This window comes from Anolis sagrei, chromosome 5 (genome assembly GCF_037176765.1).
Source record: "Anolis sagrei isolate rAnoSag1 chromosome 5, rAnoSag1.mat, whole genome shotgun sequence".
Classification (NCBI taxonomy): Eukaryota; Metazoa; Chordata; class Lepidosauria; order Squamata; family Dactyloidae; genus Anolis; species Anolis sagrei.
Window position 1 is genome coordinate 115,285,066 of NC_090025.1, and position 22,477 is coordinate 115,307,542.

The window sequence follows — 22,477 nt, forward strand, 5'->3', positions numbered from 1 at the left end:
GGTACTTACCACAGGTCCTCCTCTTTTACCCTGTCCTATTGACATAAGGACATGACAGCCTGCAGCAAATGAGAGCCATCTGGAGCACTCTCAGCCACTGCATGTCTCGCCCTCATCCCAGCATAAGGACGGTGCAAGTGGCCCCATCCTTATGTCGGGAGGACAGCTCAAGGAAGGCATGTGGTGACTGAGACCCTTCAGGAGCACTCTCAGCCACCACCTGCCTTGCCTTCTTCCTGACATAATGCCAAGAGGACAGCCCAAGGATTGGGGCAGTTGTTGTGTGTCCCATCTTCCTCCAAGCATAAGGGTGGGGCAAGTAGCCCCATCCTTATGCTGTGAAGACAAGCTAAGGATTGCCCAGGCCATGCCCTGCCCCCTCCTGGTCCCGCCTTCGCCTGGGCCCTACCCCTCATGGTGAAGCCATGCACCCCCAGCGAGTGAATGGTCCCACTCCCTCCTGACCAGCCCTCCCAGCCGGGCCTGCAATACGGTTGCAAGGCAAAGAAGTTTGTTCATGCCTGAGATAGAGGATTTTCTGTGCTTAGTTCAGAAGTCTGACTTTGAATCTCTGAGTATTCTAACAATAACGCTAGATTTGGATTGTCATGTTTTTTTTAAAAAAAAACAACAACAAGAGGTTGTAATCTAAATGGTAAGCAGGTGTAATGAGGAAACAGGGGGACCTCTTTACTTTTTTCAATGCAAGTAGTAGATAATATTTGTTGGTGGTTTTGTATTAAAACTGATGTATAGTCACAAATTTATTTATTAGAATTTATTTATTAGAACTTGATTTTTTCTTTAAAAATGATTTTATGAGAAATCATAATGGACATATTAGCATATTGAAAGGATATATGTATGTCCATTCTGAGGAATCGGCTATTGATCAAATAGCATATGTTAGTGAACACAGAAGTAATATCCATTAAGACCAAAAGTGAGTTCTTGAATACCTCATGGTGTCATTTAAAATAATAAACAAGCAGCATCCAGTCTGTTTTTTTTATGGCTGAGGAAGACTTAAAATAAAATTATATCTATTGTATTAACTGTCATTATCCATGGCAATTGACTATATATTGATTATAGTGACATAGCTCCAGTATTTGCCACTCAAAATGCAAGGGAATGATAAGCCACAGTTTATAAAATTCTTTTCATCCCTTATGAAATAGTCATAGAGTATCAAATTACCTTTGAACGTTAAGACTGCACTCTTCCACTCCAAACATACAGTTACTAAAAGAAGTAGGCTGTAGAACCACAGCAAAAAAAAAAGAAAAGAAAAGAAATAATTTTAATGTTTTGAAAATCACATTTTGAAGATGAATGGAAGCCACACGGCAGACTTTAAACAGCCTCCATAAAATGAATTATTGCGAGCAATATTTAGGAACAAACATTTCGATTCCCTGTCATATTTGAGAAATATTGTGAGTTTCCTTGTCTCTGCTGATATCAGCCCAGTGATGTCGACCAGATGGCAGACGACAATATGATGACCAAAAATAGTGTAATCGTCACTCTAGTAAGGGAAGAATGGCTGTACACTTTTCAAAGATGGTTCAGTTTGGGACTCATTCTGTGTAAAATTTTGTACATGATAATTCTTTGCAGATATCACCCTTTTTCTGCACAGGACACATTTTCTGTTCAAAAAATAACATTAGCAAATGATGTTAACTGTAAAGGAAATCCTGCTGTCTTTAAAGAAAATGATCTAGCTGAGAACTTACCCTGAAAAAATTATGTGAGCTATTTTCTGTGCTTGAAATATTCTGCAAACATGCTGTTTTCTGCATGTAAAATTCTGTTTCTATGTATTGTTTCTAGCAATTTTTGTCCCAAATGAAATCCTTCTTACCCTGATAAGAAACATGTTCTCTCTGCTATTTTGAAAGAAATATTTTGTAATATCCCATCTACTCTTAATACAGAACTTTTGTAACCCATTACAACATTCCCAATGCTGAGAACTATTGTGCACATACTGCTATCAGTCTTCAAGTAGCTCTCAACCAAATATACAGAGAAAAGGTTTGGTTCCCCTCCCTCTCTACTCCCTTGAGAGAACCACCTTACCCTTGTGAATAGCTGATATATTTAGTAGCCTTTCAACTGGTAGCATACTGTGTCCAACCTCTGCCCCAGGAACATTAGAAGCACTTAGATAAATGGAAGGCCAGATAAAGACTGAGACACATCACACGCAGTCACAGAAGCTTCCCAGGTTGATGCTACAAGTTTAGATTAGTCTTTGTTTAACTAGCGTTTAGATACTGGGGACTCAACTGTGGGGTTTTTTTGTGCTGTTTTTTTTTTGTTAAGAATGGCTTTCTCAAAGACCCTACCTTTCAAGTGACATTCAGAATCTTTTCTTTTGCAGCCATTCCGTAGAGTGACGTTTTCAGTTGTGAGTCAGCCCCAGGACCCACATCAAGGGTCATTGCAGAGTTGCTATGACAGCGGTCTGGAGGAGTCAGAAACACCAAGCAGTAAGAGTTCTTCAGGGCCGAGGCTGGGTGCCCTTCCACTCCCAGAGGACAACTACGAAAGGACTACGCCGGATGGCAGTGTTGGTGAGGCAGAGCATATGGAAAATGGTAGGGGCAAACACAACACCCACATACTCGACTCACACTAGTGACTCCACACAGAGTAGACTGGTCAAGAGGTCAGTTGGAAGGGGGAAAATGCATTTTTAAACAAAGCTTTAACTCATGAGGCAGTAGCAACCCAAAGGCAGGCTGCAGTCCTATTCATACTAAGCTGGAAGTAAGCCCCACTGAATGCTGTATGACTTACTTCTGAGTAGACATGAATAGGGTTGCACTGTTCAGCACTTCTAAACCTTGCTTCCATTACATGTAGTACTTGCCTTACTCTTTGGCTGAAATTGCAGTGAGGCTTGGATGAGCTTAACCTTTGACTGAATGAAAAAAAAATATGAAAGTAGGCAAATCTTGGAACTATTAAAGAAATAATTTAAAAATTGCATAGTCAGTATAGTAATATATATTTTTAAAATATAAGCACAAAACTGGTCAAAGCATTTAAAATATTCCTTTAAAACTGGTAAGGGAATAGGTATGATTTTCTTTTGGTCATAGTATCTATAGCTTTATTATTATTATTATTATTATTATTATTATTATTATTCAAATAATGGATTTAAGCAATATTTTGTTCACTGTTTTAATGCACATGTTTGCATGTGTAATTTTCTTCATGTATGCTTACTATAATAGTGACATAATATTTATGGTAAAAATAGACTGCATTTGCAGCTATATTCTGTTGTCTGGGGCAGAACACAAAACAGAGAGTGGCCCCAAAGTAGATAGCAATTCTTCAACTGCATTTTTATGCTCACTCACTGGATAAAAGCCACTCTGTGGTGATAGCAATGACAAACACTTTGTCTTTTACATCTAAAGTTTTAATTCACACCTTTATTTAAAGATATTCCAATAAAGCTAAAGTCCAAAAAGTGTTAATTATGGTGAAGAGAAGGAATAAAAAAGTTTTTTCCTGCCCCAGACTTCTGCAGCTTTGTAGAAAATGCCATCAACACCTTTCTTTTTAAAAAATATGGATTTATTGATGTCAAAGGCAAAATTAAAATGCATTACCAAGTATTTAACTTCCCCATACCTAAATGCATTTTTTCAGCATCTCCCATTTTTGTCCTTGGCCTGAAATGAACATTTTTTAAAAACTTTTTTTTTACTGATTTACTGCCCCGTGCTTTTATTTGGTACATCTGGAATCTGTTGAAGGCAATTAAATCGGTTTCATTGATATACATGTTTCTGAAAATCAGAGATGCAGGCCACTGACACCAAATGAAACAATGCATATAAACCCATTTGTATAGATGTAAGAGCATAAGTGGATGGTGTATCGAGTTATCTGGAACCAAGTATAGATTGAATGACTAAGTTACAGTCTTTGTATTAGTTTCCTTTGGGGATTTTATATCAGCACTTAATTACATGTTCTAATGGTATTGTTGATCTTGACATCTCTGCACAATAAAAGCAGAATATGTTGTAATGGTGGTAGGGAGAAAGTTTGTACAACATTCTTACATGAGGGTCGAAAATTGTTGCTTAAATTGTTCTTTTCATAGTACCTTCACTAAGGATGCAAATTCTCATTGTGCTCTTTGTTTTGCAAAGAATAAGGCACAATGGTGTTTTTGGAAATGAAAACAAAGAGGATTTAGATGAAGGAGACAAGTTCAACTAAAGTTGGATCTACATTATCCTACGTCCCAGGATCTGATCCCAGATGATCTTCTTTGAACTGGATTATTTGAATCCACTGCCATTTAATCTGGGATAAGCAAATCATCTGGGACCAGATCCTGGGATATAGGGCAATGTAAAGTGGGGCCAAGACTGGACCTACAGTAACTTTTAAAACAAGATCTCATTTCAGATTATCTGCTTTGAACTGAATTATATGAGTCTCCACTGCTATATAATCCAACTCAAAGCAAATAATCTATGATCAGAAACTGGATTATATGGCAATGTAGATATGGCAAAAATTAAAGGGGCCACTCTTAGAATCAAGATTAATTTGCAGAAAACAAAGAAAGAAACACTGTGGGAGATGACTACTATCTCGTATACCTCCTATCATTTATACAGGATTGTCATATTCCTCCACTCCTTGTTATTATTTTTTGATATAGGTATAACTTCCACATATGCCATGTAATACCTCTTTTGTCAAGCCTGAAGTTAGTCTATGATAATATGACATGGAGTCCAGGCTTTTGGAATATATGTGTCAATGATCAGAAGGACCAAAAGAATATGGTGTGTTCATGGATGGGTCAAATATGGAGGATGCATCTATGCTGTAGAATTAATGCAGATTGACACTACTTTCATTGCCATGACTGAATGTTATAGAATCATAGGTGTTGCTGTTTTGCCAGGCCTTTAGCCTTCCCTGCCAAAACGTGCTGGTGCTTCACTCACCTGCAACTCCAATGATTCCGTCGCATTGAGCCATGGCAGTGAAAGTGGTGTCAAACTACATTAATTCTACACTGTAGATCCACCCTAAGTCAGTCAAATAGAAACCTTGGGCCCACAAACAGGACAAATACTAGTTTGGATAAGGGAGGTCAAACAAGCATGAGAAAGTGTGCAATATAATAGCATAGTATAGAAGGATTGATTTTGTATAGCCGAGTTTCACTGGTTTGGGGCATTAGTTAACCATCTTAAGTCAGTGAGACTAGTTGACAACATCTGAATTGCAGCTGAGATAGCACCTGTAGTAATTCACCTGATCAATTGGTTGAAAGTTCAAGGTATTAGTACTGCAGTCTTTTAACAGATTGAAACACAACTACTGAAAGCCTTCTGCTGCTGCATTATGCCTGTGCATCTTGATAGAAATATGGCCAATTTAGTTGTACCGGATTCTTCAGCAGGTAAGGATGCATAGGATTTGAATATTGGTTTCAGTAGTTACTATATGCAGAAGCACTGAGTCAACGTCAGACTATATATTAGCCCAAAGGACCTTAATGTCAACACTATGGCAGAATATTGTCACCTTAAGCTGCAGTGTAGCTTTAGAAGCCTTAAGACAAATTATGTGACATGAACTATGTAGACCTCTAGCAGAACGCAATGGGCAAAGGCTTATGAGAAATGGCAGGATACTGCTGCTGCCCTCACATCTAGTCTCTGAGTCAGTCACATCACATTGCTGCTGTATCATGAAATGCAGGGCAGTCCTTGATATAAATGACTGTACTGACTTGGTGTGGAGAGGTAGCATTCGAGCAATTGCATTGACACTTTTTTTTTTGTAAGACCATGAACAATGTCTACGCTGCTTCAATGACGTACTGGGACTGGGGACAGAATTCCAAAAACTGTAATTTTCTACTTCTAGAATAAAAGTTCTCTATAGTTCACAAATGTTCTAAACAGGTAGCAGAGTATCACACAAAAATGATTTTTTTGCTTCCAGTTTTATACTGTTAATAATCTTAGGTCCCATATAGGAATAAAGTTAGTACATAAAATCAATCACTCAATCATTAAAAACCTCTACATTATCTGGAGAAAAATAAATAATTTTCATTATAATTCCCAAAGCCTCACTGATATCAGTTTCTCTAGGAAATATAAAAATTTCCTCCCCAAATATCAGACAGTTGATTATGAAAAGTTCAAATGTAAATATCCCACTTTATCTAGAGATCATAACCATATTTAGATTGTTTGTTACTCTTGAAATAAACACAAATACTGTTGGATTTTACATTAAATCATGAACCTTACAGCTAATCAAAACTGAAATGACCCAGTTGACTCAGTTAGATTTATGTAAGTGCTGATTTACCCTGTAGTAGATGGTTCAGTGGATCTATTTCAGCTGGACTAGCAATGGTAGACCTTAGTCTTGTCCTCATGGTTGCGTTGTTTCTCTGAGCTCCTTGTCTGTTAAAATGATTGCCTCTCTTGATAAGTCTTTTGTATATGTGGATGCTCCCCCTAAGATAACAACCATAGTCTGTTTCACTCCTTCAAAATAGTTTCTGTCCTCATAACAAAAATATGTCCATATACCGAAGCCCATCTAAACACAACTGGAATTCATGGAAGTTCCTATATATGAATGTTTTCCCTACTTAGGACCACTAGTTGTGTATAAAGGATGCACTTATAGGACTTATCTGGGCAACTAGTTCGCTGATTGAGAATAAAACATTAACACGAGTTCTCCAGAAAGTGGGTGACATGCATAGTGATAAAAGCTATACCATGCCAAAATTGGTCTTCTGCCACCACTGTCTAAACATGACTTTTCAGTAGCAGCATGTCATCTGCCTCCAATAATTTCTGTTGGCACTGGCCTGTAGGTAATGACAGAACAAGAAGCAATGCACTTTTGCTAGTCTGAAAATGTAACATTTGACATTTGAGTGAGGGTTTTCCCCCCTTCCCTTCCCATCATACTTCAATTCCAGCTTTTAAGTCTGCTTGTTCTAACTTCTGGAATCGATCTGTATCACCTAAAAATCTATTTAGTTTCATCTCTGAAATTAATAGATTATTCTGACATCAAAAGCATGGGAACTGAAACCTGTGGACCACTCATTTGTCACATTTAATTGAAATTTAGGTAATCTCTAGTATCGTGCATGGATGGGTTTTAATCAGAAGCTTCACTGGATTTTCAATCACCTTTCCCCCACTACCTCTATAGGGACTGTCCTTTGAAAAAAAAGCATCCTGCTGTAGTGGTTTGAAAATTGGACTATCCATATTATCATACTAGGGCTTTAATGTGGGCACCACCATTCTTCTGGTACCTGCAGAATTCTGGATAGTTTAGTTTAGGGTGAATACTCAACTACAGAGGTCCTTGCCTTCCCAAATTACATTTCCCAGAGTTCTACAGGTGGCAGAAGAACGGGTTTGCCACCGTTAAAGCCCAGTGTGATAAGAACAATATGACTGGAGTTCATATCCTTGATCAGCCATGGAAACCCCCTGAGTGATCTTGGACAAGTTACACACTCTCAATCTCAGAGGAAGTCAAAGGCATCATCCCAAATATATGCTAGCAACGACCCCGCCCCCAGTAGCCCTAGGGCTACCATAGCTTATATATATATATATATATATGTGTGTGTGTGTGTGTGTGTGTGTGTGTGTATTAGGCCTGGGCGGTTTCGTTTCGTTAATTCGTAATTCGTTAATAATTCGTTAATTTTTCCAATTACAAAACGATAAGGAACCATTCTGGAGCAATTATTAAAAAAAATGAATTTTTAAATACGTTTTGTAAATGCTTCGTATTTCGTTATTGTATTCGTTTCGTTATTGTTCCGAGATCGTTTCGTTATTATTTCCGCATGTCTGGGACAGTTTTATGGTTTAATTAGTGAAAAAAAAATATAATATCACACCAACAGTCAAGAACAGAGGGAGAGGGAAGCTTCAGAAGTTTTTGGAGGTTTTTTAGCGTATTTCGCGGTCGCGTCCGCCATTAACGAATCGATTCGTTATTGTTTCGGAAATCGATTCGTTATTTTTTTTACCATTTACGAAATTTCGTAAATATCGAACTTTTTAAAAGGAAAATTTTGTAATTATTTTAAATATCGAAACAAAAAACCCCCCCAAATACAAATCGATTTTAGAAACAAATTTTTGTGTTGTTACCCAGGCCTAATATATATATCTCACACACACACACAATCTCTCTCTCTCTCTCTCTCTCTCTCTATATATATATATATATCAATACAAACATATGTAAGCATATAAACAATAGTATCAATTTGTTGAATTAGCCTTTCTATATCAATCAGTATCTTTAATTATTGATAGTATTCATGTGACTTCAAATGTTTAAGAGTCCAAACATGGCATCCAATGTCCTTCTTTCACAATTAAAGTGCCCAATTGTGCTTTCCGAAATCAGTGTTGGTCTATAAGGGACACTTCAACAACCAGATCTTATGAATGCAATTCATGACATTCAAATTTCAATAAACATGTCCTCCTTTTGTCCTCTTCATGTCTTAACAAAAAAGTTTTCTCTTTGTCCTGTGAGAACTCTCTGGAACTCCCTTCCACATAACAAGGGCTTCTTATTGAGATGATTTATTTATCTTTAAAACTTAGTTGCTAAGTGATTTTTAAGAATTTTTATTTGGTGACTTAAATTGTTTATAAGTTTGCATTTTTAATTATCTCTGAAAACCACTGTGGGAAAATGACAACATATAAAAAAACAAACAAATTAAATTATCAATATTTTTTTTCTCCCAAAGCCAAATTCATTATTTTCCACCACTCTGTTGAAATGTCATTTTTTTCCCTTCAGACTTTCCTCTTACTATAGATAGCTAAAGGGTGTGTGTGTGGGGGGGGGGGGGGGGGAGGGGGTGAAATGTATAAAATCCCTATTTTTCTTACATAGAGGAACAATACAAATACTGTACTGATCTGTATTTGTTGTTTGATAACCTGATCTTAGTGCCTTAACATCTGGTGCCCTTTATGCTGGAATATGTGATACATACATGGAATACTCTCATTTGTTCAAATATTTACTGTTTCACAATCAGTTTGAAATTGTTAGATCGTAATGAATTTTTGTAGGTGGACTTTAATTTCAAAGTTTAGAAAAATAATTTTTGAGCAATCCGCTAAAGCTATTTGATTCCTTCATTAAAATTCATGTGCAAGAATGGAAAGAGGGCAGCACCAACAGAGAGTTTGTGAAATATTCCCACCGCTACCCCCTACTATAGCTAGAATCTCCTACCAAGCATAGCCAAGGACAGTGCTTGGTGAGGCATTATTCGTAGTCCAAAAAGTAATTTCCTCAAGCTTTGTTCCAATGAGTTTCTCTCTACTTTCCCCCCGATTTTTACAAGGGAGAGTCATGATTTTGCATAACTAATATGGGAGCATGTTTTGATGAGATCACTTGGTGGGCTTATATTGAAGTTGCAAGATGCATTTGATGAGGATCCAGCTGTGCATGCCTTCAAATCACATGCCAGAAAGCACAATTATACATTAATCTGGGCCAATGAACTGGAAGTTTTGCAGTGTGCACAAAAGAGTATGGAATTTAGCAAACATCTTATTTTAAGTCATGTTCATTTAACTTTATACACTTCAGTTATTACTATGAACACTGCATCAGACTCTTATAGAAATGGGTTACTGCACTATCTGGGGGATTTTTTCTTGCTCAAACCCCAATTCAATACATGGAATTTGCATGAGAGCAGACTTCCATTAATAACTTGCAGTGTGTTATAGTGGTTTCATCAGATGGTGATGATGATGATTATTATTATTATTAAATGAGATTCAGATTAGCCAAAAATGCTAAAAACAAGGCAATGTTCAATTTTAAACCTACAAGATATAAATACTAAAATAGAATTCAACATATTAAAAAGAAATAGTTAAAATCACATAAAACCATTAAAACTATTTAAATGACAACATATAACAAACAAACAAATTAAATTATCAATATTTTTTTCTCCCAAAGCAAAGTTCATTATTTCCCACCACTCCATTGAAATGTCATTTTTTCCTTCAGACTTTCTTCTCACTAGAGATAGCTAAAGGGTGTGTGTGGGGGGGAGACAGATGAAATGTATAAAATCCCTATTTTTCTTACATAGAGGAACAATAACCTCCAAGGTCATGTGGCCGACATGATTGCATGGAGCACCATTATCTTCCTGTCAGAGTGGCACCTATTGATCTACTCACATTTGCATGCTTTTGAACTGCTAGGTTGGCAGAAGCTGGGGCTAACAGCGTGATTTCATGCTGCTCCCTGGATTCGAAATTGTGACCTTTTGGTAAGCAAGTTCAGGAGCTCTGTGGTTTAACCCACTGCACCACCTTGGGCTCCATATGTGTGAGGAAACATCACCATAGAAAATTTTTAAGATAAAGCTTTACTGGAATGGTTTTCTATAACTTGTAAACCTTCTGTGGACATTTGTTTTGTTTTACTAACATTCAGGAAAACTATCTTTATATTGTTTCATTACATTAATTGGCCTCAAAGGAGCTACCCAAGATGTTCAAACATCTGATGGATCAAGTTCAGCACCATGGATACCTCCTTTAAAGTTTGAAATACAGATCCAGCATTAGGAAGACACTCTTTCAATCACATGTAATGACATTTGTGGCACATGAATGCATGTTTAACCTTTAAACAAAATTTAATGAACATAGTGGAGCACTCAGCTCTGTCCAAAATTGAGACTACTGTCCAGAGTAACAAATATTAAGATCATTTTCATTGCATTACAAATGCCACAGCATCCATGAGTTGTTCCCCCTTCTTTGTTGCTGAAGAGTATACATCTGAATATATTAAGGAAAGAGGTATGTTCTACACAGTTGGAAGTGTACACTGTCTGATCAATAGAAACTGGCCTTTGAAGGCTGTTGCCTTGATCCTGCAGTTTCTGAGATATGACATAGTTCTGACATGTTTTTGTAAATCCTCCACCCTATAAAAATGTTTTCTTTTAGTTGTAACACATGGGAACACATGGATAAATTCTTTTTGTTCAAATTAATGGGCATTTATGCATTTAAGAGCTCCTGGTAATCATGAGAACACACAAGTCTAGATCAAAGGAGACCTTCCCTAGATGTTTGATCTCATTCTGAGAACTGAAGATATCAGATATTATTCCAGTTCGGTTTTTTAAACTATATACATATTTATACTCTAACAAAGCTATGCATACCATCACATGCTTCCATCTCCCCTCCATACATTTTGTGTTTCTCTTGGCTATCTATAAGGTCAAGTAACTATATCTATATAACCTCCACCCCCTCCTGTTTAGAGCGAGTTCAGGTAGGAGTCATGAAGCCTTCCAGATGTTGTTAGATTGTAGCTCCAGACAGCTCTATCCCACACAGCTAATGGTGAAAATTCCTGAGCATTTCAGTCAAACAGCATTTGGAAGACTATATGATTCAAACCTATTTCCCAGGCATGTCTTTTCCACCACACATTGCCTTTCACATTCTGAAATTTACGTTGTCATTTTAAAGCCTTTGCATCCTGCTTGTAATGGCATGCTGAAGAATTACTTTGCAAAGCATGCTAATGATCCCCATAGCAGGACCATATCTTATTATGACTAATGCAGTAGTTATGTAGGAATGCAAATTCCAGTGCAAAAGTTCAAAAGACAAATGGAGGATCAACCTTTTGCTTATAATTGTTGTACTAATTTTGACTAATCTTAACTGAGGCTTTGCTTTAAATACTCTGCAGACAGAAACAAACACAATATTTGCACAACTTACTGAGTTCTCTCCCCCCCCCCCCCCCCTATTTTTTTTTTGGTGGGAAGAGCGTTTGGTGGCAATGCCCCCTGTATAATTTTATTTCAGGTTTGTTTTATGGAAGAAACATTCTCCCATAAAATGTTTCTTAATAATTTATTTGGGGGAATTTTGTGACTATGCATGGTTTGGAAAAGTGTCACTGAAGTCATTTATCTCTTTGACAGCCAGGAATATTTTTTGCATTAGTAGAGATTTAAACAGGAAAAGAAAATGCAATTATAAATTCCCTGAATCAGAGAAAAAGTCAATTTTAATCTAGCATTTAGCGGATCCAGGGCTTGGTCAGTTTAAAGACTAGGTATAAAGATATGCTGTCTTTGAACACGAAGCCTCATTTAAAATGCAGTGATTAATTTTTGTCATAGATTTGAACTCTGTTTTACCTTTTTGACCTGGATCCACTTATTGGGAACATTTAAAAATTGTGTGTGTGTGTGTATGTGTTTATGCATCACCCATTTCTTACTAGTAATCTACTGAAACTTATTTTTTGAAATAAGTTTTTTTACAAGATACTTGTTTTCAGCATAAAAATGTCCTTAATTCCAAAACTCATGACATTGTACATTCAGAACACAGATCCATTTGGGGGGGGGGGGGGTTTGCATAAATGTGCCAATGTGACTAAAGCACATTTGTGTCTTTTTCTTATACTGGCATCTTTTTTATTTTAGTCAATCAGAAAATTTGTATGAAAATACATACATTTCACAAGTGTGCTCCAAAACATATTCAGCTCCATCAACATTCATTAGGACTTCAGTGAAGGGAAAACTTGTGATCTGATATAGACACTGTCACTGAAGCAATGCGATTTGGAAGATCCATCTTGACAGATACACCAATGAGGTGACATATGCCCATCACTCAATGGGATTTATTCCCAGAAAAGTGTAAAAACTGAAGCCTAAGAATACAAAGTTTGACATTCTTCCCTTTGATTAATGCAATATCTAGATTACAAATACCTAAATTCACACCTACTATAACTGTGGCCATATTCATGGTGCTTTGATCCTACATAGCTTCAGAATTTGAGTTAATGGAGGTAAGACTGTCAATGGCTACTGGGAATTATGATTGTACATTATCTCCAATAGCCGAATATGTGCCTCTGAATATTAGTTGCAGGGAGATGAAGACAGAAAAGAATTACTACTGTCTTTTCTTAGTTGTAGGTTCAATAGGCATCTGACTCTGGTGGGCTTTCATGTTTTTACTTTGAAAGTGGACAAATTGTTTTCAACCATTTCCTTATTTTAAGTCCTATATGGTTCTATATAGTAAAGGTAAAGGTTTCCTCTTGACATTAAGTCCAGTCGTGTCCGACTCTGGGGGTTGGTGCTAATCTCCATTTCTAAGCTGAAGAGCTGGCGTTGTCTGTAGAAATCTCCAAGGTCATGTGGCTGGCATGACTGCATGGAACTCCATTATCTTCCCGCCTGAGTGGTGCCCATTGATCTACTCAGATTTGCATGTTTTCAAATTGCTAGGTTGGCAGAAGTTGAGGCTAACAGTGAGAACTCACGCCACCCCCTGGATTCAAACCTGCGACCTTTTGGTAAGCAAGTTCAGCAGCTCATCAGTTTAACTCAATGTGCCACCAGGGGCTCCCATGGTTCTATATAGTTTCCCACTATCTTTTCATACTATCAGACTTTTTGCTTTCTTTATAGATTCTTAATACAATATTAAAGAATTAACAATTGTCTTCTTATAAAAGGAACACTGCTGAAGGACTACCTAAAGATCTCTTTGACTAGCCCATAGCTAGTCATTTTAATGGAAGCACACTCCTTTGCCTTTTCACACTCCATTTATCCTATATTTCACACTATAATCATACTTTAAAACTGACTTTTGTATTTTATGGAGGCTGCATGTATTTTATTTAAAAAATATCTTTTTAAATCAAAGGTATAACAGCTTGGTCAAGAGCCAACTCTAATTACCCATTTGGTTGAAGTGTACAAAGAAAAACTTTCAGAGTTAATTCATCCCTATAGCTTCAATTTCTTTTGGCTTTTCCTCATAGAAATTGCTCATTCTTCTCCTTGCAACCAAGGGATACCTAATCTCTTTTCAAAAGGGATTTATAGTTGTAACTCCCACTAAATTAGAACTGAGTACTAAGGGCTAAGCTTGTGAAACTTGAGGAGAAAACACTGTGCAAAAACTTATTTTAATTATCGGGAATGGTACTTCATTGTCCTTTCTATTTTAACCTTTAGTCTTCCCTCCTGCTTTGCTTCTTTTCCTTCCCTTCTGTGAAGTAAAACCAAACACAAAAAAGCCTTCTGGTTATGTTTGTAAAGGAATTTCCAGAATACATGTAAAGACTTGAAGCAGAACACCCATTGAAATGATGAACATTTGCACCACCCAAAGATCATGTTCCAGGCTGCATAAGCAGCTTTCACCTCTGCTCTTCTTCCAAAATGCCAAAAGGTGCTCCGATTAACCATTTATTAATACAAAAGCTATGGACAGATGGCCGGTACATAAAGGTCAGGTCTACCTCACATGTATCAATTTAATTATGATGGATAATAGCTTATAAAGGATTTTATACCTTCCAAAGTCAACTTCCTTACATAGTATTGCAATAGAAGTAGTTATAAAATAAGTATAATCTATTTTTTAAAGAAGTGTTTTAAAATATATGGGAAATGAATAAGGACTGAATACTATATCTTGAATCTCAAACTGGACAAAAGGAAGGATAGACACAAACAAGCAAATAAATAAATAACAAACCACAATTTGAAATGGTTTACTCTCAGTTATGCTATAAAACACCATAGAATTGATCAGATACACTACATTCAAATGCTACTAAAACGAGGACTATGGTGACATTTTGGACTTGATGCATCCATTACTTGGGAAGCTCTCAGACAAAGACCTTCTGTCTGAATGTATGTAGATATACACTTTCCTTCTTTCTCTCTCTCTCTCAACATGCATGTTTTGGAACCAATTTTGACTATCTATTCTAATTCATTCTGGCCCACATTTGTGGGACAGATTGGCAAACTATGGCTTTTTTTCAGGAATTGGCTGTGTCTCGTCTGATTTTTAATGCATTTAATTTAGATTAATACATTTGTATCCCGTCTTTCTTCCAAAATGGGATTGCTCTGAAGCAGGTTGTAAGAATTGTTAAGTTCTACAGTAGTAGTTACACTTTTGTTTCCTTGAAATTCTAAATGAATTTCAACGAAGGCAATAGCAGGTAAATTCCCATGGCAGAGATGTAACTGTTTGTAAAGTTCATTTTCATAGGTAAAGAAATGAAGAATCAAGGAATTTCTTTCAATTATGAAAGTTGTAAAAATTATTTAAAGTTGATTTTCACAGAAAAAAACAAGTCATATAACAAAAAAAGCATTTTCTTTATCACAAAGTCCACAGTGTACAGATTTGAGATTGAGGTGTGCAAATCAGATAATTTTGCATAAAAATGTGAACCCTGTAAACTTCTTGCCCATCTCTGGTTTCTCACAATGTCATAGGAGCCCCCGGTGGAGCAATGGGTTAAACCCTTGTACAGGCAGGACTGCTGACTGAAAGGTCAGCAGTTTGAATCTGGGGAGCGAGCTGAGCTCCCACCTGTCAGCTCCAGCTTCTCATTTTTGTGGGGACATGAAACAAGCCTACCACAGGATGGTAAAACATCCGAGCGTCCCCTGGGCAATGCCCTTGCAGAGAGTCAATTCTCTCACTCCAGAAGTTACTTGCAGTTTCTCAAGTTGCTCCTGACAAACAAACAAAAAATCATAATTTCATACATTTGTATAACTTGAATCAATGCCTTGAGACGATCAGATGGAAAGGTTTGTGAATCCATTACGTTCCCTGAAAGATAGCTTATAGAGATGGAGTGGCTTATCCTTTATATTATTATTATTGTTGTTATTATTATTATTTTACTGACACAAAAACAAAGTATGATGCAGCAAACAAGATATATATGATGGATTTCGTATCACAAAATCACAAGTTGACTATTTCTCAAGCGTTGGTGTTGTTATTGCTGCTACTGCTGCTGTTGCGCTGTATTAGAACACATCCTAACAACATGTTGTTGTTTATTTGTTCGGTCACTTCCAACTCTTTGTGGCTTCATAGACCAGCCCACACTAGAGCTCCCTGCCAGCCGTGGCCACCCCTAGCTCCTTCAAAGTCAAGCCAGTCACTTCAAGGATACCTTCCATCCATCTTGCTCTTGGTCAGTCCCTTTTCCTTTTTTCTTCCATTTTCCCTAGCATCATTGTCTTCTCCAAGCTTTCCTGTCTTCTCATTATGTGGCCAAAATACTTCATCTTTTCATATAATGTCCTTCCCTCCATTGAGCAGTCAGGCTTTATTTCTTGGAGTATGGACTGGTTTGATCTTCTTGCGGTCCAGAGCACTCTCAGAATTTTCCTCCAGCACCACAGTACAAAAGAATTTATCTTCCTTTGCTTGGTCTTCCTTATGGTCCAGCTCTCAAATCTATAGCTTACTATGGGGAATACCATTGCTTTAACTTTGCAGATCTTCGTTGCCAGCGTAAAGTCTCTACTCTTAACTACCTAACAACATAATTTATATGAAATACATATAACCTCCATCTTTTTCCTTAAAACACACATTTGTTTGTTTTAAATGAGCTATGGCATAATAGAATCATGCTGGCACTGTTCTCTTGAATCTCTTTGTCTTTAGAAAAGTAAATACCAACATAAGTGGGGAAAAAACAACATTAGTAAACAAGGGGGCAGGGAAAGGACCAACACTTATATTCTTAACTGATTTTGATAATTGCCATATTCCTTACATAAAAATGTGTGTCCCCATTCTGTTTTGTTTTTGTTTTTACTCACTTGTCTGAACCTGTGTTAGAGCCTTGTGTGTGCAGTATCTAAGAATGAATCAACCCTCAGGACTCCTGCAGTTTAGCAGAGCAATCTGTATTATTGCATGAGAAATGGAAGTGAAACCAGAGTGTATCATACCTACGACTGCATGTAAACAAGGCAAAGTGCAAGCTTGTGACTACAGTATTTCTCCCTCTGTAGGTGGGATAATGGTAGGTTTACTTTCTTGATCGAATTATGCCCTCATTTTTATGCAATTTGTTTGTTTATTTGTTTATAGGACCTGCAAGCTGTGCTATTTGAGATCTCAACCATTCACAGAGCAGAAAGCACACCGAGTGCCTATTTGTCCCCTGATTTTCTGGGAAACCTGTACAAGTGCACAATACTTGTATTACTCTTTCTCTGGGCATGATCTTTCTGAATGCTCCAGCCATATTATTATAGATTGCATTAGAGAAGGTTAATTGGTTTTATTCTCGAAGGTGGCTTTTCCCCTCGCTGTCAGCACATATGAGCTCAGTGGAAAGGCTGCTGTGCCCCTTTTGTGGTCCCAAGGAAATGACATTTTATGTGCTCATGAATTGCTAATATAATTTTACATGCAAAAACTGAGCGGTGGTGATGTGGGGGGGGGGGGGGGGTAAGTCTCAGCTTTTGAAACAGTACGGGTGTGAAAATCCCCCCCTCGCTGCATTAGCATTTCTCTTCTAATGAAGAGCATACCTGGCTGCAATTATTTCCTGATTCAGCACATTCTTACTATGCTACTTGGGAGATAGATTTAATAGAAGATCATGTGAGAGATTATTTCCATCAGTTGAGGTTTATCTTCTTAGCTGGTGGTCTTCTGACACAGCTGCAACTTCTCACTGTGAGTTCAGAGTAGGTTTTATGGTGTAACATACCACTGGGACAGCAATTCCAGGAATGTTGTTATGCACTTAGCAACTAGTGAAGCTTTAGACAATTTGTTTTGCCTCTCTCATCTAGGTTTGTTGGGATTGGTGGATTCACTAACACACCATATTTCTCATGTCTATGAAACTATTACAAAAATGCTTTGGTTGCATTTGACCAAAGTAACTTTTGGGTTTGTTTTTCTAACTGAATGGCATAAGTGAACTTTCTAAGTTGATCAAGATTGTAGGTCTGTGTTCCTAGCCTCTTCTAAACATGGATTGAATGGAAGTGATTTTTTTAAAAGGAAGGAAGAAAACATGAGTCTGATAGTATTAACAAAGCGTTTTGACAGTCTCTTCAGACAGGATATGGTTCCTCTTTATTCTAAAGAGAAGCATCTTGTGATGTGCCTCAGGGTTCTGTCCTGAATCTGGTGTTGTTTAGAATCTTTATGCATGACTTGGATGATATGAAACAAGGCATGCACTAAGATTTGCAGGGGAAAATTTTCTCTGGGTCCTAAACCATGATACTCCTTTTCACAGGAAGTCCAGTTGGTCCCCTCTCTGCTCTCTTTCCATTGGCAAGTGAGGTATTTTTTTCCCCAGGAGACACTCTAAAGATAGAGATTTTAAATAGGTAGAGATGTAAAGATTTTCTATTTTAGTTGTTTAAATATGTTTTTAATCCAGCAAATATTAAATAAAAATGAGTTTAATGTATTTTAACTTTTGTATTAAGAATTTCTAAATTCTATTTTTCAAATGTGTGTATACTGCCTTAGATCCCATCCTTGGGAATGTTTGGATATTAAATAAATGAATAAGATGGAATAGAAAGAACCCACCTCCTACTCTAGAATGGGAGAAGGGACCCCTTGAGCTCATCACTGATTTAACCCACTTGACTCAGGATGGATCTACACTGTCCTATATCCCAGAATTTGATCCCAGATTATCTGCTTTGAACTGGATTATATTCATTTACTCTACCAGATAATCTGGGATAAGCAGATAATCTGGGGTCAGCTCATTGAATATAGGGCAGTGTTGATCCATAGGAGGTTACTGAAGGCTTCATTTGCACTTTCTCAAGCTCTAACTCAGCAGACTTTTCCTCCCGTACCCTTGAGGAAGTTGAGAATTCAGTATTCATTCATGCACATATACTGAGTAAGACACATGAGAAGAGGATATATTTAAAAGAAATCTTCATGGAGGGGAGGAGTTATTTAAAGATAAGGTTTCATTCTAAGCAAGCAATCTATAATAGAAAAAAAGGTATCTCATTTGTGAAAGCACGTTCCTTCAGGTACAATGTAGATGCAGTTACAGAGTTACAAACAATCTAGATCATATTCAACCAAGGTTAAAAACAAACATAAGTCCCTGATGTGACTAGCTAAACATGCCTACCTACTCATGATACATATAAATGTTCTTGGGGGAGCTTGGAGTCTGAATGTGTTTGTCAATCAGTCAATCATCAACTGGGAATATTGTGCCCAATACTGGATACTACAATTCAAGAACAGTATTCTGTGAAAACAGAAACTGTTTGAATTATCAGCTGAATATATTAAATTCTTTTGAATCCAGTAAATCTGCAGAAATGTATATGACACCAAAACCTCTTCCCATCCCCAAAGGATGTGAAGGTAAGGGCAGGAAGACCCTGCTCATGCTTCCATTCATTCATGTAATTGCTACAAATCTCACAGACAGTACCCATGGGGATCATGTAATAAATGCAGAACCTCTATCCCTATTCCATGTCTATTCTCAAACTATGTAATTTTTGTAGGCTATTTTTAATAACCCGCTTTATAATCACTACTTATTGGTTTGCTGTAGGCATTTAGAGGATTCTTTATTACTAAGAATGTGGATAGGGAAACTGTACTAGCAAGATTAATTTCTCCATTACTGAGAAGATATGTAGTAAGAGAATTGAATCCGTACTCAATCAGAAGTGACCAGAAATAATTATTTCCATTTGCCTGTTGTATGTAAGCAGGATGAAATCAGCTTGTAAAAATCCTAATGCCACAAAACGAAGAGGAAATTTTAGAAGCAGCTGTCCAGAATGATTATGAGAAAATGTTGTTGTTTTTTTTTAAAAAAAGATTTCAAAACAAAGTAGCATTAAATGGACATTGTTGTCTCCATATTTTCTAATATTTGATCAGAATATGTTTTACTCCTATATCATACTAAATTGGCTGGAAAAAAAGCCAATGTTAGACATTATACCAAATTGTTGAGTACATTTCAATTTCGAGTTTCAATAAGGAGACATAACCACATTAATAAGGAGAGATGTTAGGGCAGTAGGGCAATTAGCATAGTTGTGCCCACTATGTGGAATAATCTCCTTTCTTCACATTAGACATGTACAATCAGTCCTCCACATTTCCTGGCATCAAGGACACAAGATCTCAGTGAAAGTGAAAAATCACAAATAATAAAATGTGTGTGGTGGGATTAACCTGAGAATACATCTCTCTAGGGATTTCTGGATCTTCTGGCATTAATCTATGGTCAACTTCTGCTGGAAGCTGACTATAGAATCACATTGGAGGACATAGAAATTCCCAGGGCAGCTCTAAACTGATTCCAGGACTGATCCAAAGTGGTGAACACTGGATCACCCTGATGTGGTTTAGACTGGGACCTCCCCAGCCATAGAGGTGGGAAGGAGTTTGGTCATCTAGAAGTACTGGACCTGGCTCATTGCAACTAAACAGCCAAATTTATCACCCACTCCCATTTTCCTCATTGTGGTAACCAACAAGCATGAGATGGGTCATGTCATTTGCTCATTATCTGGAGTGAGGTTGGTCAGTGTGATGAGGGTGGGGGCACAGAGGGAAGGACTCATTCCCTCCTCCCCCTCTTCCCTTCTCTGATTGCCCTGGATCTCCAGCCGACATCACTCCAAGTGACTAGCATAGCCCATGTCACTCCTGCTGGCTGACACAATGAGGTGAACAGGAAGAAACTGTGAATGCCATTCCGTGGCCCCAGTAACCTGAGCTCAAGATAGTACATAAACAGTTGTGAATAGTTCTGTCTTCAAACACGCCAAATTCTTTTTATGGGCCAAAAGTTGCAGTTTCCTCTGGGTTCTGGGGGAGAATTCCTGGAAAACCTATATTTTTGTTAATATAATTCAAGACCACATTAAGCAGTGTTGGCCTATATTAAGTTGGATTGCTTCTGTATGTCATTGAGTTACTACTGTAGATGTGCCCCTAGAGAGGTGTTCTCTCTACACATCTCTACATCCTCGAGCATGACTGAAGGAAGGTGATAGTAGAGTTATTTTGGAAAACCTAAATATTCCTAGATATAGCATTTTTATCAAATTCATGGATAATCACAAAAAATCAAAACCATAAAAATGAAAGGATTCTTGTACCAACAGTTCTTATTTTTAGGGGCAGATTGATGAAATACATTTATGCCAGTCTTCTGGCTTTGGTTTAGCCTGTCATGTATTTGAGTTCTTTATACTGTAGTTATAGATTTGAAGTGTATTAATTTTAGTACAGATTTTACATGGCATGTGGTTATTTTTATGAACACCACTTTGACATCTAGAGACATTACAGGTTTATAGTTATTCATACACAAATGAACACATAAATAATTATGAACTAAAAAGGAAAAGTGATTGATCAGCAGCTGCAGCATTCCTATTGCTGTTCCTTATATATTTATTTAAAATATTTTCTTCTGCTTTTCTAATTGTAGAGGCATCAATAGAACAAATCATAAAAGCTATAAACACCTGAAAACAACAGATTTCAAAGTGACAGTATAAACTTTTGCATCTCAGGACCTGTCCAGACATTACCTTTATCCCAGGAGCTCCTACAGCAAACAGGAGGGTGGCCAAACACCGTTCCCTGTAACTGCGGAAGCAATAACTACAAATGGCAAAAACATGAGACTTTCAAGTGCAGGAATATCCCAGATGAGCCTAAAATCCTCATCTTTGAATGTCTGTGTGTCCCTGCACTCTGAAAACATGGGGGATTTCTCTGTTTTTTTCCTGGGTTTTAGATGTTTGCTCCTGATTGGTTGGTTTCTAAAAAGAAGGTGACAGTTGAGTAGAACATGAAAACTTTGTTTGTGTGCCAGAAACATCATGAAATGTGTGGAGGGCACATTCTGTCTGATGAGGACAAAGTTGTGGCCTCCTAGTCAATGTTGCACATCTGTTCACAATAAGAGCAATCAGGAATAGGCATTTATAAGCCAGGAACAACACCCTGTCTGCACAGATGGCCCTACAGCTTAAATAACCCAGAAAGAAAACTTGTACAATGATTCCCATTTGCATGTTCACATCTTAAGATATTTTTAAAAATAATGCCAAAATTTCTTTCAGAAACCCTGTGGCGGCCATTTTGGGGGCTGCAAAATTCCATGACAAAGCAGCAAATGGACAGTGGAGGCAGAAATTCCAGGACCCACAGGTCTGTCTCTGGATATTTTCTCAGGTCCAGGGTTTTGGGTCTGGAAGCGCCCTCAGAGAAGAAATGTCAGCAAAGGTCATTATACACAGTAACAATAGGCCTTTTGTATGTGCTGAAGTTTGGTTTCCAGATCAGCTATGAATACCAAAATCTTTGGATACTGAAACCCCATTATATGCAATGTCATATTAAAATTGTGTATATAAAACATCAAAATCAAGATTTGAATTTTGATTTTTTTAAGAGGATGGGATATTTTCAAGCTGTGGATGGTTCAATCTGTGGATGCAGAATCTTTAGATACAGAGGGTCAACTATAT

At 37.3% G+C, this 22,477-nt stretch overlaps 1 protein-coding gene across 14 annotated transcripts in view; it reads left to right on the forward strand.

The window, feature by feature from the left end:
* PCDH7 (protocadherin 7) overlaps positions 1-22,477 on the forward strand; it is a 453,309-nt gene that overhangs the window by 212,179 nt on the left and 218,653 nt on the right. For 4 of the 14 annotated variants that reach the window (XM_060777847.2, XM_060777849.2, XM_060777839.2 and 1 more), the window contains exon 2: positions 2,393-2,609. The exons of 4 other annotated variants lie outside the window; for them this stretch is intronic. In XM_060777847.2, the coding sequence (XP_060633830.2) occupies positions 2,393-2,609 (217 nt within the window). The remainder of the gene's footprint in view (positions 1-2,392; positions 2,610-22,477) is intronic. 6 more of the 14 variants (XM_060777850.2, XM_067469001.1, XM_060777845.2 and 3 more) reach the window with 2 other exon arrangements.